Here is a 19,132-nt window from a genome sequence, read left to right as displayed (position 1 = left end):
CGTATGAAAAAAAACAAAATCAGCAATGATTTTGTTTTGCCAACAAGTCTCGTCCATGTAGCCGGTGCCCAATGAAGCCATGTCCCAGCAGCCATAGAACTCCATTGTATTAAAAAAACGATTAAAAACACGTCAAAGAGCCATGCCCTTGCTCTGGGCAGCATATTTCATCATCGCGATGCACCGGGCCAGCCGACTTTTTCCTCAAACAACTTAATAAGCCTGCTGTAGACACGTTTGTGATCTCAGGAAAGTAGTTTCGTAGCACCAAAATAGTCCCCAGCGTAAAGAAGAATTTGTTCCCATTTGAATTTGATTTGGTAATAACTACAACAGTCTGACTTCTCGTGGTAACAGTTAGCGATTTTAAAAATTGAAACTATATCTTTGTGAGCTGTATTTCAAGGTTTTTAGCGTATAATTTGGGCCAATTACTTCCGGGTTGACGGCTAAAAACGGTACGTGGGATGTCAGAAAGTAACGGGAGTAGAGCAAACGCATTGTTGATTTTGTTATTTTCATAGGATTTGTTGACGGTAAGCAGTGCATTAAAAAACACCAGCCTTATCCTTTAAAGATTCACTGTGAAAACAGGCCCAGTGTTCTGATATTCTACAAGCAGAAATCATATGATTTATTTTCATTTATATAATCTTGGCAGAATTACAGTGAGTAAAATGTAGCTGAATCTAGTATATCACAGGTGCATGTATTACATTGCTCATATTGGTTTTCTGGATGTAGGGTCCACTCTGTAAAACCTGGCCATTTCCAGCACTGCTTACCGGAACATCTTATTTAAAATGAATGATAGCCAGTTTGCTGCGTACCATCAACCTGCCCAGCCCCAATCTGAATGTATCATTAGGAACAATACTGCCTATGCAAAGGTATTTTAAACCAATGGGCAGTGTCATAAATACCAAAAACGGTATCTCTTAATATATCAGTCAAATTTAAAATTTTGTTACACACGCTCTTTGGCCAAGTATTAGTAAAGATTTTAAGTTATAAGTCCATCTTAAGAGCTCATTATGCCTATGCCGGGTGTCACAAATAATGGCTTCTAATGCAAAGGTTTTAAATTAGGGGTTCACTTGGATTATTGAGTGGTCACAAATGCTGCTTTCTAACGTCTTGATTTGCTGAAAGCAGCCATTTGTCCTTAGCTGTATGCTGGTTCTGGCAAGTTCACTATTTGCATATTCATGAGTGTAAGGTCCATATCCACTACAGCCCACAGATGAAGAACAGCAGATGCTCCTCCTGTTCAAGAAACTATGTTCAATGAAAGTAAATTATGTTTTTTGTTAGTCCAACCTTGGTTGTATGTGATACATAAAAATAGCGACCATTAGCCTAAAGTTGTCTATAGGCTTAATCTAAATCAGAACAAAAAAATGTATTTAAATTCTGGACTAGATAATATTCTAAATATTATAGATGGTCTGCAAAGTCTAATTGTAGTTTGCAAAATCTCAGCAGTTATGCATTATCTTTGGAAAAGACTCATATTGGTGAGTTTGTGAGACATAAACATGGTTCAAGGTACTCATAGTTACAGTTTGAATAGGGACAGACACATAGACATCAGACATTTAAAAAAAGAATAGTCTGATGTCACATATTACATAACATTCAGCCTATAAGCTAATTTGGAATGTTTGTCCCTAGATGGACTTTGGTTAAAAACAGATACACACAAAAAAGACGTTGTCAACATAGGACTGATGGTACCATCTATAATGTCTAAATGGTGGAGACTAAATAAGGCGTCAAACTTTTTCTTTTTTCTATTTAACTCCAAACTGTGCAAAATTTAATTGGCAAAGGTTGTACAACATAGTGCTTTCCTTTGCCCTCCTGCAGTAATGATTTATGGTTAGAATGGATTTCTCATTAAGACGCCTTTCATCAACAGCCCATCATTTCAAAAGTGTTCCGGTATGTGACATCACTTCAAGAGTTATTTAAGCATGTAGAAACAACCTTCACTCATAACAGTTTATTCGGTTGCCTCATACTCACAATCCATAAAATATTCATTAAGCTAAATGAAAAATAGGTTGTCAGAACTCAACTGAGGATACCATTTAGGTCTTTGAGTCCTTTATGGAATGAGTAACAGAATTGCCACCAGTTTCCCCTGTGCTCTGAGATAAATCCAGTGAGTCGTTTTCTGCCATATCATTAGAGCACTACTCTACTTAGAGACCCATACAGGCAGCTGAAGACTTCACAGGACTCAGGTTGGATCCCTGCAATGACCTCCGGCCAGCTCCTGATGGAAATCTAACCAAGCATCACGCCCAATTTGAGAGTCCAGAGTAAACAAATAGAAGTGCTCTTCAAAGGCAGAGCCACTAACAGGCATAGACAGGAGAGTGGAGTCTATCTGTAGCTAAGTTCACAAAGTACACTGAAAAACAGATTTTAGTTCAGAACATGCAAATAGACAGTTTTATAAATCTTTTTAAACACATTTATGTATTCATGTATTTTCAGGTTATTTGCTATAATACTTGTCTAACACATGGGGTACATATGGAGGCAAGGGTAGTTACCAACCCACCATCCAAAAGAAAGAAAAAAAACATGTTGTCCCCCACGAATGATGCAGGCACCCCTTGGGCCAATCAGTAGCAAGCTGCATCATTCCTCCAAGTTTCATCAAAATCAGACTGGTGTTGTAGCAGTTATGACCTTTCAAAGTTTGAAATTTAGCTTTTTAATTATATCTTGCCCATCAGGCAAATCAGTGCGATTGTTTTAAATGCCAGAACACAGTACCAAAATGCATAATCCCTCCAAATTTTGTCAAAATCGAGACCAGTGGTGTTTGAGATTTCCCTGGAATCAGCTCCTGAGTTGCTAGTCAGCGGCTATTTCGAAATTTTTCACGATTTCATGATTCAGGGTCTACATCTGCCTCCTATTCTCAATGAATAGGAGGATTCAAGCCCATAAGTGTTCGTTACTAGGCGGATTCTACCATGGGCATGCCTTCCAAGCAAAATGCTATGACGACAATACAAAGCGCCAGTACGTGTATTTCTTCTTGTTCACAACAACAATGGCCACTGCGGTTGCAACAGAAGTTGTTTTCAAAAGACTTGCATTTATAGGGGTAATTGCTCTAAAACCAGAACAACACCGTACATTAAAAGCTTTTCTTGAAGAAAGACATGTTATTGGTGTTCTTCCTGCTGGATTAAGGAGAAGTTTAATATTTCAGCTGGTCCCTCTGGTACTGAAGGGAATGGGTCGAGAGAATCCAGTTATCATTGTTATATCTCCCCTGATCGCATTGATGGAGGATCAAATAAAAGAAGCTGCCAAGTTTGGTGTAACAGGGATGCAACTTGGCAGTCAGTGCTCACTTGTCTTTGGCAGCCCTGAGGCATGGGTAATCAATGAAAAGTGGAGGAATATGTTGCGGTCCCAGGTCAAAAAAATTGTCTGTTTGGTGTTGTGGATGAAGTCCACAAAAAGGTGGGCTAATTTGTATGGAATCTACATATTTCGCTACATGATACGTTGTTATATGTAGCTTAAAAAGAACGTCTAGTGGTGGGATAGGGTTGTATAAAATCAACGGGAATGTTGCTATTTTTACTTTTTTTTAGGGTCGTTTTTTTAGCTAAAGGGTACAGTGGATAATTTAATTTGGTCACCTCTTTAATTTGGGAAGCAGGGTTTACCTCCTTGAATATTAGGTAGATTATGCTGAAATGAAGACTACAAGAAAGAGGTACAGTTGAGAAAAAATGTATAGTTAGTTAATAGTAACTAAAAAAAGTTGATATTTGATATCCCAAAAGTTCTACTTGTTATGATCATAATATTGACAGTGTGTTGCCCTTTGAATATAAACGTTCTGCTCATAAATGGCAGGTGGTTTTAATATCAGTTGATATTGCGGTGGTTTTTCAGTTAGATAGTTAGTTAGCTGTTTAGCTGAAAAGTAAACATTTGAGGTGAAAGTCAGAACTATCTGAAAAAATTAAATACAGAACTTCCTGAGGCACACACCGGGCACAAGGGACTTGTTTTCCCTGAGTGTTGACTGGAAGGCAACCGCTTCCTCCAAAGCTGCCGCTATGGCCGTACTGCACTCTTCACTTCAACAACCACAAGCAAGAGTTGCAAATTGTGTCATGTCTTTTCGACTAATCAAGCTAAAATTGACAGTTGTCTAAAAATATGTGAACATGTGGACCAATTAGCTGCTCGCTGCTAGCTAGGTAGTGGCTAATGGCTAACTAGATTGCTGGGCAGCTAAATGTGTAAAAAAAAGTGATAGTTTATATGATTTCTTCCAAAATCCTCTGATGCTTCACTGTATAGCGATTATACATGTAAACATACTTAAGTGATATTTGACACTGCCACTGCTAAATAAACAAATATGATGATGCTGCAAACGACTATATGCCTGCCAGGCTGCATTACACTAAATGACTAGCTGTCTGCAAGGTGTCAAACTGAAGTATTGAGCTTCTTTCTGCAGCCATACTTGTTGCTTTGGTTGCTTTCTATGCAAAATATGTTTTTAACCAAAGATTAGTTTCTTAATGACAGTTGCTTTCTATTCAACTCACAGATAAACTACTCCAGTTGCATTGCTCATTGCACATTGAAACTTTGTGTAAACATTTTTTATGATTTTTTATGTTTCCAAGATGGAAAGGGTGCATGTTAGAGTGAGAATCAGTGCATCATAATAAAATGAGCCTTGACTTATGTATTAATCAACTCAAGTGTGCATCTTGCAGGAGGCAATTACAAGCTGTAACATTTTGAACAAAGACATTTAACTTGGAAAATTAAATTTGACATAACATCGGGGAAGCATTCAGGACCAATGCTCCCTCGAAGCTGATATTTTGGTGATGTCTGAAAATGTATCACATTGACCAAATAATATCTTGTCAGTCATCGGCAATTGCACCACTTGCCCACAGAAATTCAGTAGATATAAGCAGTTCTGGATGTTTTGGTGGCAATTTATATTAGATGCAGGCACTTTGCCAGTGAATTGATGCCCCTGGCTGAAGCCGGTGGGGAATCGATGATTGGTGTTAAGATTTTTGAAATTAGTTACTAGTTAAAATTACATTAAAAAATTTACCAATGCTCATTTTTGAACTGAGCCTGCGGTTGAGTTCCCATGTGGTGTGGCACATATAAGTTCCCATGTGGTGTGGCACATATATTTAATCTTCCAGCATGAAGATAGCCAGAGATGACGCCCATGGCCACTTTTTTATGACTTTATGTAGCACAATTTAAAACTTATTTTTTTCTTTGGCATGTTTCAACATCATTTGAAATCTTGTAAAAACTCACCCAGATAAGGTTCAGTTATGTTTAGATCTGGTAATTGTGGAGGCCATTAGAAGGCATTTGACTTCATCACGGTGAAGCCACATTTGTTTCGCAGTGCATATTAGCATTTTGGAATATAGGAAAATGTTTGCGCTGTAGGGTGCACCTGGTTCTGCAAATTGGCCTCATATTCCTTGGCTGTTATTTAACCATAACAATCATCGGTCCCAATGACTCCCATGAGATGGCTGCCCCTTTTACTTCTTTACATTGCTTTTGGCTCCAGGTTTTGTTCTCTTTACACCAGGTTATGCTTCTTTGGATACAAGCAGTTTCTGAATGGCAGCCCGACCATAACTACCAGATAAGTCATTCAAAAAATAAGTCCTTCAATGACTCAAAATGTACACAAAGCCAGTGATGGGGTGACAGTGTCTCAACAGGGAGTGCAATTGGCAATTCTGCATTCTGCAGGCAGGCGTTTTTTTAATCTGTTCCACAGGGAACATGCGTAGCATTTTGAAGAAGTGACCTCTTTCAGATTTCTGTCCCTGCACCTGAGCGAGTCTGTGCATACCATCTCTCTTATTTGTCATTGGTCAAACACCCAACGAAGTTCCCTCTGCCCTGAGCTGTCTCCCTCCTCTGCAGCTGATATGTCCCCATGTCAAACACTAATTGACAGTCAAGTTTTAGGTCTTCTTGATTTCACCTCTCTCTGCCCTTACTGACCCCTGCAAACAAGGCTTTAAACAACTTTTTCGAGAGACAAGATAGAGTCTAATGAAAAGATCAAACACTTTATTTTCACCCCTGACTTCTCCCAAGCTGGGACAATCAATAGCACCATCCCTTCTGGAATAATAGGTCCTGTATGAACACAGATTAATATCATATTGTTTTAATGAAAATGAAAAGTGGCAATTGGGTGGGGTAATCTGTCTTGGGTATCGATTTATGCCTCATCCTGAGTAATTAGGTCCTGGTCCCTGATATTCTTTTGACTGTCGTTGTTGTACTTGCCCTTTATAAGTTGTCACAGTCAGTCATTGTGATTGAACTGTAAAGAATTTTGATTTTCAAAGAAGCAATTGAAAAGGTTTGTGTTTTTGACAAAAATCAACAAGAAAACAAACAGTATTGTATAGTGAATATGTACCTGATTTCATATTTTTTTTAATGGTGAAGTGGCTTTGAGTGTGTTGGGTGCCATGTGGAATTCAGGGTTGGCAGAAAGAATTGTGTTATTAAGTTATGTACTGAATTACTGAAATGTAATTTAAAGAATAATCAATTCTTCAATGCATACACATGAGATTTTTTAGAAGCTTGTACAGTTAGCAAATACCAATGCAGGTAGCTGAATATATTTCTACTGATGCTCTTATTTTTTAATTCTAACAGTCATAATCAGAGGTTTTGCCATCCCCTGTCTCACTGCAGTGATGTGCATGTGTTTGTATGTATGCAAATCACTCCATATGTGTTATTATACATGTTGATGTTAAGCATAGCACAGTGAAATCGTAATTTCTGCTTTGATGTTGCATATCCCCTTACAGAGAACAGACCTCCTTGGGGGTAGATCTCTCTTTCTCACGCTCTCTTGCTTATGCTGTATCCATGCATGCGTGAGAGCAGTGTGTGTGTGGGCTTGTGTGTATGTGCATGTGTGTGTGTGTGTGTTCATTCTCTCTGACTCGATGTGTGTTCTCTGTGTTATGACAGATGCTATGTTACTGGTGGCAGACAGACTGGACGGACCCTTCAACATCGAAGCAGTCATAGAGCCAATAGACGTCAAGATCTCCGAGGCTATCATGACCATGCAGGACAACAGCATGCAAGTGTCAGCCAAGGTATACCGACTTAATTTTGTTCACTGCCAAGACGCTCTTGGATACCACAGCCACTTTCTACTTGAGCTATGATATGAGTCAACTGTTATTAGGTTGTAGAAAATTGGTCTTGCTGAGAACCTCAAGTCCCAAAAGCAATATGTCTTTACACCGCACACTACATTTCAAACACGAAACTATTTAGACTTGGCTGTGCCCATAACACTTAAGTCTACGTCTTCTTACAGCAACTAAAAAAATATATATATATTTTTTTTATTCAGCTGAATTCCATTCTCTTGACTGGCTGTGCAACAAAGGGGAGGGTATGAATAAAGAGAATGAAGAGGATGGAAAATAATAGGAAACTTGATATCTATATAAATATATATATATATATATATATATATATGATCATATACTGTATGTATACTATATACAGTATACAGTATATGTTCAATTTGAGCTCTAAAACGGCTGAATATACAGTATATATATTACATTCACATATACAATATATATATTAATGTGCAATGCCATTTTAGAGCTCAAATTGTTAATCACTTTTTGGCAACTTCACTTTTTTTCTAATTTAAAACTGCAAACTGTGGTGCTGGGCATCACATACACCACAATTTTGCCCAATCTTTCTGCCACATGTTTTTCATTTTTTTTCACTTTTTTCCTCTTTCCTGTATTTCTGCCCATCTTTGTGGTGGAGTTACAGAGGTCAGTGTGAATTAGATGTCAAATTCTCTCCCATATCTAGTGGGCCACAGTGAACAGTTTTACAAATTGTGTATGCACCTGAATCACCATTCCTGCAAGGCTGCACTTACCTGAAAGATTGCACTGAGATTACAATCTTTCCCCATGTCCTCTGATTTTAACCATATCTAGTCCTTTACCCAATCTCTAAGCTTTGGAGAATGTCAGACCACACTGCTTTGAGGTGAAGCTGAAAGTGTACCTTTCATTCTTGCAACACAGACCTGTTGAAAATCGCCTTGCTTATGCGCTGTACAGGCTAGCGGTATTGTAATCATGGTGAAGAATTGACAAATATTTGTGAAAGGACAGCTCCTTGTCATGAGGGCCATGTAACACATTAGAGCGCTCCATCACAATCTGAGCCAGGGGCCAGCGGACGGGCCAGTGAGGAATGCTAATGAGCACTGTTGTTAGAGAGGTGTGTTGTTTGGGCCCTAAGAGCCTGTAGGGACTAAGCCATTTTAAAACAATTTATTCTTACAATGAACCCCTATGTACTGCAAATTGATTAATGTCAGGTTCAAACAGTAAGAGGCCCACACTGCTGTTTCTGTCTCACTCCACTATGAACAACAAAACTTTAGTTCATATTTCAGGAAAATTAGACAACCTTTTCTGTTATTATGGCATGTTGTCTGATCCTTATAATAATCAGATGCAAGGAAGTCACTGATGATAAAAACCATGTCTAAAAAACCACAGTATAATTTCAGGTATTTTAGTCCAGCAATGTTCTCTGCTTTAGGATACCAGACAAAAAAAAAACACATTTTCTCTGCTGTCTAAAACCCTATAGTTTATAAAAGACAGAAATTGTATCTTTTCTATAAAGCAGAAATCCTCAGGGCTGCAATTTGTTTCTAGCCACCCAATTCCAAAACAAATACTTAAAATTATTTTAAACACATTGCTTGTCACTTTCACAGAACAATGTGGCAGCACTCAAATGAAACCTGGCACTATCGGACACACCCCCAAAGATCAACCTTGTGAAGCTGACAGAGATTGTCTTCAGGCCCATCCCATTCCAATTAGTTGAAAATTGTCAATGTTCAAACACACTGAGATAGAAAACCTCAATATGTTCTGCCCCCATAAGATATGTATGAAAACGTATTCCAGTCATCATATAAAAAAAGCATCTGCTCTTTCCTTGTTATTTTGAGAAAAAGATCACAAAGCTGGTGTCCGAGTCACAGCTTCTTATTTGGGACAATTTAATGGGAAAATTTAATTAAACCTCATTTCTAACCCTGTAAAACATGTTAATACACACATTTGTCACCTTAGCTAAGTACTTTAACATCATTCAGTTAAATTATGTTATAGGCTGTATTAATAACTGTGATATAGGTAGGAATGGCAAAACCTCTGATTCTGACTTAATCAAGTATTTTCAGACCAGAACTTAATGGGTTAAATTATTTTGCACTATGATACAACAATTGTATAACTAAAACCTCATATATATTCAAAATAAATTGTTTCTAGTCTGGCCCAAAAGGGATTTTGAACTATAAATATTGTGAAAGTGTTTGATTGCTGGTTTCATCATTTTCCTTCATTCGTCTTACAAAGGGAGACTCAGGCACTGCGAGACAGCATTGGTTCCAGCTTGGCTCAATATGGTTTTCTATCTCAAATCAGGGACCAAAAATGGTGTTGTGAGCAAATTGGCAGAGGCTTTTCAAGAAATAAATGTTATTGGGCAAACTACAACTATTTGGGATCAAAAGGGATGTGTATCTTACAAGGAAATAGACTTGGGTATGTTCCTTTGCAGATTTCATGCTGCTCTAGACAGCTGATAACCTAGACTTTAATTTGTTTATCAATGCTTTGTCAAAGATATTACATATTTTTGTGCTGGAATGTTTTTTGTTTTTTTTTGCAAGATAAATGCAATACGCTTCCGCAGACATGTAAAAGATTACGTCTTCCCTTTCTATTGTCTCTAGTCCTGGTGTGGTAATTGTTGCTTGCCACCTTTTTATGGTAATTTTATCCCGTCTCATTCATCTTAGGTCTTTCAAGGGTGCGGTCAACCGAAGCCTTCAGGAATGGGAAGGTCTGCGCGCGGCATTTCAGACGTGTTCAATGCTCGCTTTAGGCCCTACACCCCTGAAGAGAGGCCCACCACAGCAGCTGGAACCAGCCTGGACAGACTGGTGAGTAGAGGGAGAACTTCACCTTTTGTCGACTGTGATGTTTTATTTTATTATTTTTTCTTTATTTCATTTTTCTTTTGTACGCTCTCTCCTTTCTCTGTGAGCTGCACGGACTGTTCTATAATAGTACAAAGGCAATGTAAAGAAACGTACTGTACTGAAATAGTGAAGTGCAATGTAAGCAAATGTTAAATTTCATGTCTTGTTTTTATGTTTTGTGTGGACCCCAGGAAGAGTATGTTGCATCATGAACAGCTAATGGGGATCCTAATAATAAACAAATAAGAAGGGAGACCAACACTCAATACAAGAAATAATAAACCATTGGAAATAAATATTCAGCAAATAAAAACAAAAACATAACTAGTACAATATGAGCTATTTTGGTTTGGACAGTCTTAATGTTAAATAGCAAAATAATAGTGAGATGTTACACTTTATTTCCAATATTGTATAAAATAGGCATTCAAAGCTAAGACAGTTCTCAGAGACAGGTGACTGAGAAGTGGAAAACAATCTTCAGTCAGATCATTTTTGTCAAGAGGACAAATTCTGTAACAAATATTCAAATTTCCTTCCTGATTGTATGAGTTCAACTGATTTTCAGAACTTTTGGTGTCTTGAGACTTTTTATGACCAATAATATGACATATTATTGGTGGGGGCAGCTGAACTGCAAACTGAGCTTAAGGCACAGACTTACCAGAGCTCAAGCCCAAAGGCCCGAGATAGTAGCGGGCCAAAAAGACTCAAGGATAAAAAATGGTAAATCCATATTCCTGTAGTTCAGATAGACCCTAAGCTCCCTTCTGAAGTACCCCGCATCTGTCTTCCACTGCCCTTCTGTTGAGAGTCAAAGTGTGGCTTCTGCTGATACACACTCAGTGCCAGAGGTTACAGAGACGTCAAAAAAAGCAAATTTTTTCAACAGTTACCTGGACATCTTATTATTTAGATTATATTCCTAAAAGTGGATATTACTGCAGGGAAAGGGCTTAAACTATTTGAACAGAATGCCAAATCACAAAATTCGCACTGTGCCAAAAGGGACAAGCAGGGAGAGATTAATGTTTGGAAAGGTTGAAATGGAGGTTAGTTTGATCATTGATGAATACAAGTAAGTAAATAAGTAAGTCTTTACTTATATAGCACTTTGCAAAACCATCACCACCCAACCTTTAGAATGGTGAAAAATGCCTGGGCAACTGTAATTCTATGTTAATTTAGGCTTTAATAATCCATCCATAAATATTCTCAGACCAACTTTTTGTAAAGACTGAGAATAATTCTCACTGGAATATTGTGTTGGATTGCATAGGATGACAAGTATCTCGAGAACAAACTTAATCACATCTCACTCTCTTACTTTTGCATTTCCTTTTGTACACTTATGTTGCCGCTTAGGAACAGCACAGAAATATATATTTTGCTTAACACCAAAAGCATTAAGTTATTTTGGGTACTTTAAATGTTGTTTAAATGTTAAATTGAGTTGTATCAGTCACCAGGATTGCATGAATTGACTACTATTCTTAGACTTTTCCCAGGATTTGCCACTTCAGAATATCTCTCAAACTTAAGCTGCTTTATGTATGCAGGTCCTGATCCTTGCAATGATCAGCTTTGATTGTAGCAGATTTTAAACAAATTTTACAGTGAAGGATACATTTCTAATAAAATGTTTGAGGTGCTGAATCTCACAGAGAGATCAGGCTGGAGGATTGAATATTTCAGCAGCACCATTTATCATTTAACTTTTGGCTTCGCTAACTAATAGACATTCTCTCTCTCCCTCTCTCTCTCTCTCTCTCTCTCTCTCTCTCTCTCTCTCTCTCTCTCTCTCTCTCTCTCTCTCTGTCTATTTCTCCAATGTCCAATTAAATCTCTTTCTTCTTTATTTTTCTGCTGCTCCCAGAGGGTTGTCTGGAGGACAATGCAAGCCAGCGTAAGCCTTCCATTCCTCCTCTTACTTTCACCAAGTCATCTCTCTTGTGGTGTTTTAATCAACCTGCCCATTCTTTACATCATTCAAAGTAGATATTGATTACTTGTTTCTTTAATTCATCTGAATTATTTGTTTGCTACATTCATTCATATTATTTTCTGTTTCTTTTATTCTGGTGACACTATTGCTATCCAGGCACTTAATGATCAATAGTTCCAGTTATTCCTATTGTTGAACAGTATGGGATTTGCCCCAAAGCCTGATCTCTGTTATGTGATTATGAAGGGAATAATTCAAGGGTATAATCTGCATTATTTTCATAAACTTGGGTAGTGCCTTCTTCATCCAGCTGATGGATATATTTTGGATCCAGCAGAAATGCATCTAGTCATGGTAACTCATTCCTGGAATAAGACCTTGACATACCAGGATTTATTTACCAAATTTCACAAATCTTCAAATAATCATGACTCTTGTTTTTTGTGCTTGTTTGTCCTCGATCTCACCTCACATCTGAGTTAACAGCCAGACAACAGGGATTTGCTGGTCAATTTTAAGGCTGTTTTCAACATTTTTAGACATCCATACAAAAGAACACTAGCCAGGACTCCATCCAAAATGCAAATGCAAGCTGTAAGAAGGTACAACAGCATATTGTCTGTGGTAGAATTATGACTTTGGCACACTTAGTTTTTTCTCCTTTCATATTATGTAGTAAATGAAAAGCTCATTTTCAATCAATTGATGTACTGACCAAGATTCATTAGTGAGTTTTACAAGTCAAAGAAGAAGAATGGATAACTCACCGTTTCTTGGCCGCAGTGGCGTTTGCATTCCTTTCACTATCCATTTTACTGCCATGGTCTCACCATGACTTTTAGGATTTTCGAGCCTGTGTTGATTTATCATCAGATTGGGGCCAACAGTCAGCACAGATACTCTTTAGGGTTAAAGTCTCAAAGTCTTGCCTCCCACTCCAGTTAGTACTTTCAAAATATTTTATGACTGTAGTGTGAGATGGGCAAAGACACAAATCTGACTGTGCGTTCACACCAAACGCGAAGCGAATCTTCGCCTCGCGTTACTGACCGCGGGATCATTTGTGTTTACTACGCGAGTAACCCAAGTACACAACCCGCGAATATTCAAGTAACGCTGCCGGGAAAGCCAGCTGTGCTGTGCTAACTGGGGCTAATGCTTGTGCTAACTTGGTTCATAGTAAAGTACAACCGATAGCTGGAATAAAGAAACAGACACATATTTTCAGAACTTACCAGGTAGTCCAACTTCCTCGCTGACTTTTCTCCAAGCCCTCTCCTTTTTGTTACGGTCTCTGTATGCCAGGAGACTTGTATCATACAGCTCCAGCCCACAGACGGCTACTATTAGCTTATCCTCCATTTTTTCTGCTCAAGTTGAAAAATTTCAACTTGTGCAAATACACGACTGAGGCGAATTTCGCGTCATTCGCGTCGCGTCATACGCGTCGCCCGGTGCGAAATTGCGTCTCTTCGTGTCTTTGGATTGACTTTGTATGTATCACACCGCGTGAAAAATTCGCTTCGCGTTTGGTGTGAACACACCTTGACAATTAAGACTGGCAATTGCCACTGCGAGTTGAGCATGCAGAAAAATTGCATTACACAGTGATGAGTGTTGGTAAAGTGTAGGCTGCTGTGACATTCAGCTCATCTCAACAAGCCTAGATCGCCTACTAGCTTGCCTTGTCTCATAGATGCACAAACACATTCATACATGTGCACACATTCAATGCTAAGTAAGTTGATCCTAATAAATCCTAATAAATTTTGGCTATCAACTCCTTTTTGTCTGTTCAGAGTTGTGCATCATGGATCTCCATTGATCCAGTCTTTTAATGTGTGATCTGCGCCTATTATATTGTGCTCATATATCTCTAAAAACCTGTTTGTAGTCACAGGAATTGTTTGTGTTATCTGCATCTGAGTTCAGACTTGAGATCAGAACTAAATAAGGCAAAAGTGCTTACATACTCTGCTGCCTTGTCATGGAACCCACTGCAAAACAATTTAGAGCTGAAAGAGCTGGTCTCCCTAGGTGAATTTAAACTGATAATGAAGAATCCTGTGGCAGACTCAATAATGAGCTGTCTTCGCTTTGTGTAGTAAAGATTTAAATAGGTTTGGCCCATTAGCCTGCTGGGTTGATATTGGAATCCTGCCTTTTTGAGCACATATAAAAAATATTTACTCAGTGCACTTACCTTTAATGTAACATTATATTTTGTCTTGGACTCTGATTGTTGTATGTTTGTCTGCAGGATACATTATTACGTTTCTGTTTTCTGCTTTTTGGCTAGGTTGATCCCACCCCCTATACTACCGCATGTCAACTTATATCACCCTCAACCCTGGTCATAACTTCCCCTAAACAGGATAGGCAATCAGAGGAGACTGAGAGACCACTAATGTATCCCTGGACACTGTAATTTACACTTTCAACCTTAATGCAAATACTACACGCAATGAATTGGCTATCTGGATAAATAACATTACATTCATCAGTATTAAATGAAAGATTTTTGCTGCAACACCGTCAGCCAGCTCAGCTATCACATCAGCTCAAATAAACAAGGCACAAACATTTATGTGAAGTAGCAGCCTCTAGCCTAGGATGAAATTAGCCAGGTGGACAATGAAGCCATTATGATTTATTAAAATGTGAAAACTATGGCTGCGTAACCCATCGTGAAACAGCCGCAAGTAGGAAAAATAAACAACAAAAACGTTATAGCTCATTCTGTGCAGCTAAGGCTTTTTAAGTGAGTGCTATGCACATTTGTAACATTGAATTTCTAGTAGCTACCCACACTCATGATTTTACAAGTCAAAAACATTACATAACAGAACATAAAAACATTCATGAAGACACATACTGCTGTCTTTCGTTCCCCTTTCTGTCTGTTCTATTATTTTTTTTCTAAACTGCGCACCTGATGGCTTTGATGTCTTCATGTTGCTGTGAAGCCTAATTGCAAGGTATATCTGGCTTTCTGTGATGATCACTGTGTCTGAATTACTACCCCTCCTAACTCCCAAGCTCCAGTACAGGCCATTCATCATCAGGCGTTACCATCAACCATCAAGAGAAAGCTTCCCTTGAAATCAGTGAAAGCTGCTCCACTGCCTGTGGTGCATATGTATTGTCCAATGGAAGCGTCCAAGCCCAAAAATCTCAGAGATTCAATTCTTGATGGCTGATGCATGTATTCATCGTCATATAGTACATTGAAATAATGACAAATGAAGTTGATATTGGTTGTTTTCTGGTATACAGACTCATGTAAATATCATAAAATGAATGGCAATCCACATATAGGCTATGATGTTCCATTCAAAAAGGCATTTTTCATAGTGGCAAACATACTCCAAAAAGCTGATAATTGTAACCTACTATACTAGTGTCTGGCTGTAGTTTGAGGCTGTATTGTAGTTTGTTTCAGCTTAGTGTCAGTTCTCTTTCTTTCTTTCTTTCTTTCTTTCTTTCTTTCTTTCTTTCTTTCTTTCTTTCAGAATAGATGGTATGCTTGGTGTATTGTATTGGTGCACATAGTGAAAAATACCAAAGCTATACTTCAGCATATTGATGAATATGGTCCAGATGCTTTTCCCCTCTGCTCCTCTTTCAAAACAACATGCTCTTTGCTTATTAAAATTCTGTAAAAACTTACTGAAAACTTATTGACAAAACTGACATAAGCTACAGGGCGAGTACAGCAGGGTGGGTGGCCTGTGATGGGTAGGCTCCCTCCTGAGGGTCTGAAGGCTGCCTTAAATGGGAACCGCCTCTAGCACTTGTCCCTAAAACCATTCATAGCAGACACTGCAAAAAATGCTCAAATATCAGGAAGATTAAAAAAAAACAAAAAAAAAAAAAACATCTGGTCCGATCTGTGATGCATGACTCTTGGTTGGAGGCTGACCCCCTGTTGTGCCTCTTTGCTCTGTGGGCGCACTGGGGTGGCTCGCTTTGGCGGTGGGTTCTGGGGCCAGGTGCGTCCTCCCATACTCCCATACTCATAAAAACTTTTTACCCCTAGAACATGTTTATGTTGTTTTTTGCCCAATCCCCGTATCCGTATTTTCTCTTTGTTAGCCCTGTGTCCTGTGAACATGCATTCTTTGTTTCCTCTTTGTGATGTATTTATATCACTTTATGTTACGTGGTGTCTGATGTCTGGGTATTTGTATCTATCTGCAAAAATAAAGTAAAATGTCACATTGATGTGACACCGACAGCAATGCAACGCAAACTGTTTGGTGGAATTTGACGGTCATGTCTCAAAACTAATTCTCAAAGAATTAAACATGGGTAACAACTTTGTTATACCATGCTATCTTTGTGCAAGTCGGGATGTATTACCTATAAAGCTGGGTACCAATGTATGTGCTTGTGTCTGTGTGCCTGAGGCTGTGTTGAACTGTCAGTCCTGACCCGTACAGCTGCCCCCCCACACACATCAACAGAGTGCTCCTGTAGGCAAGGAGTGTGAGAGGTGGGACAGTGCTGCCAGTGAGGCCCCTGAGCCATACACTATAGGGTTAGTTCGCCTGAGTGCAGGTCATGGGAGTTTATTTGAGGGTGGGAAAAAAAAGTTCTATGCTGTAACTAGCTTGAGGTCGCCCTTGGCTGTTGCCTATATTGCCTATGCCAACTCCCACTCATTGTTGCCAAAAAACCTTGGTAAACTTGGTAAAACATAGTAGATTTTGGAAGGAAATTTGATATATGAAAATACTCACACATGCACATATATACATACATACATACTAAACATATGCATATACAGGATATATCCATCCATCCATTTTCTAGTCACTTTTCCAGGTCAGGGTCACGTTGGGAACAGAGAGAGCAGCTCAGAGCAGATCAACCGGTAAATCGAGATCTTTGCTTTGTGGCTCAGCTCTCTTTTCACCACTGTGGTCCCATACAGTGCCTGCATTACGGCAGCCGATGCACCGGTCAATCTCACAATCCTTTTTACCCTTACTCGTAAATAAGACCCCGAGATACCAGAACTCCACTTGGGCCTGCTGCACCCTCACCTGGATGGGGCAGGCCACCTTTTTCCGGAAGAGAATCATGGCCTCAGACTTGGAGGTGCTAATCCTCATCAAACTCAGCTGCAGCGGCCACAGTGCACATCAGAGACCACAGTCCGATGAAGCCAAAAGGACGACATCATCTGCAAACAGCAGAGATGTCACCCTAATGTCACTGTACTGGACAGTCTCCAGACCTCGGCTGTGCCTTGATATATGGTCCATGAATATCACTAACAGGAGAGGTGACAAGGCGCACCCTTGTCGGAGTGTCCACTTTAAACGTGCTTGACTTCAGGCTAGTGAGTGGGATTCGTGAAAACATAAATAGACATTTTAGATTATATATAACACCCTTTCTTGGATAAGGTTTGTCTGTAGTGCTGCTGCTGCTGTTGTATACGTTGTCTAATTCTGTCAGTGAGCTAAAGAGCTGCCTGCCTGTCTGTCACCTCAGGTTTGAGTGTTTGCACTATAGCTATAGTGCATAGCTCTGGCAGGCAGGCTGAGGCAGTGGTGAGCCCCTGGATTTTATCGCAAGCGTGGAAGAGGCACTCACCCTCAACCACCCTCTAGTGGCCTTTCTCTTTTAAAGTGAAGTGCCTGTCATTGTCAGTGTGACTTAGCAGCAGTGAAATTGGTTGCATCGCATACCACCTTAAAGCATGACTCTGCCAGTGAAGTTGTAGGGAAGTTTTGCTTTCATCCCTCCTTGTTAGCAAGATATCTCAGTAAATTACCAACAGATTCGGCTGAAATGTGGTGGACAGATAGCCCTTGGCCCAAGGATCAGTTCATTCGATTTTGGTGATGATCTGGATCTGGGATTTCCGCCATTAGACAATTGTCATTTTAAGCACTGGAATTATTATGCTGTGTTCATGTACTGGTGGGAAAGTCAGACATCCGGGACTTCCAAGTCGGCTGTTAAACAGCATTGCTTTTTGCAATTGCTTTTTGCAATCAGCGCTATTTTCGAGTGCTCTGGGTAAATCAAACCCTGAAGACAACTGATAAACCAACTGCTATGCCTATTTTTAGGCATGTATATAACTTTAGAGCATGATATGTCAGTTATTTAACATGTACTTATACTGAAATATATTACATTAATATGCTGCATGTATAAAATGGGGTATTTTCCATAAGACATAATTCTTTGAAGGCCAAATGTCAAAAAAAACTTTTGAAAAAAAAAGGACAACTTTGTGTTCAGGACGGAGATCCTCAGTATGAGCTGGGCTCTGTGTGTTCATCAGTACTGGCAGAGTCTGTGGGTGCGCCTGTTCCTCTGTGAGGATGTACACACAGGATGGTGAGATTAGACGTGAGCATGTGTATACTTACTGTCGCTCTATGCCACTCCAATAACAGCTTACGCTGTTTATTCTTCATGCTAATTTGGTCTTTATTTTTTCAGTGATAAGCAATAAGATGCCTGATGAAACAATTCTGAGAGAAATTACTCTCCATCAACTTGTACAAACATTGCTGACCAAAGGTTATCAATTTCTCAATTACACAATTGCTCGCAGGAAAACGTTTTGGATGTCCTGAAAGGAAACTACTTAATGATCAATTTGCCAGATTTCTAAACATTGTTAACCTCTGTAATGTTTATTTTTGGTGCTGAACACTGTTCAGAATGAGGATGCACTTGGAAAGAAAGTAAATGAGTCATTAGTAGTGGCTAGACCTTTCTTCACACTTCATTTCACTTAGTTTTAGCACGGTGCCAGGGCCAGGAAAGAGATCTGGCAACAGCCATTTCTCAGCTAGGAATAAAGGATGAAATAAACATTGAATGTTTTCATTTCTTCAATCAATTATAATAATATAGTGTACCACCTTATATTTACTTTGACTTGTGTTTGTTATTGTAGCCACAATAGTGAGATTTGAGGAGCAAGTTGTAAATGTGAATGAATGGAGGAAACACCAATCAGAGCTAACCATCCTTCATATCCTGAATGGAAATAGAAATCACTATTCCCACTA

At 39.0% G+C, this 19,132-nt stretch overlaps 1 protein-coding gene across 1 annotated transcript in view; it reads left to right on the top strand.

Annotated features, from left to right (window-relative positions):
• Positions 1–7,056: 7,056 nt before the first annotated feature.
• LOC139661670 (glypican-6-like) overlaps positions 7,057–19,132 on the top strand; it is a gene marked incomplete at its 5' end in the record, with an annotated part of 37,482 nt that continues 25,406 nt past the window's right edge. Inside the window, 3 exons of the mRNA XM_071540200.1 lie at positions 7,057–7,187; positions 9,962–10,105; positions 12,021–12,050. Of these exons, the coding sequence (XP_071396301.1) occupies positions 7,057–7,187; positions 9,962–10,105; positions 12,021–12,050 (305 nt within the window). The remainder of the gene's footprint in view (positions 7,188–9,961; positions 10,106–12,020; positions 12,051–19,132) is intronic.

This window comes from Centroberyx affinis, unplaced genomic scaffold, assembly GCF_046629955.1.
Source record: "Centroberyx affinis isolate AG114_WGS23_722 - 3 ecotype Tasmania unplaced genomic scaffold, CSIRO-AGI_Caff_v1 ptg003578l_1, whole genome shotgun sequence".
Lineage (NCBI taxonomy): Eukaryota > Metazoa > Chordata > Actinopteri > Beryciformes > Berycidae > Centroberyx > Centroberyx affinis.
Note: the sequence above shows the minus strand (reverse complement) of the source record. Positions and strands in the feature narration are given on the sequence as shown.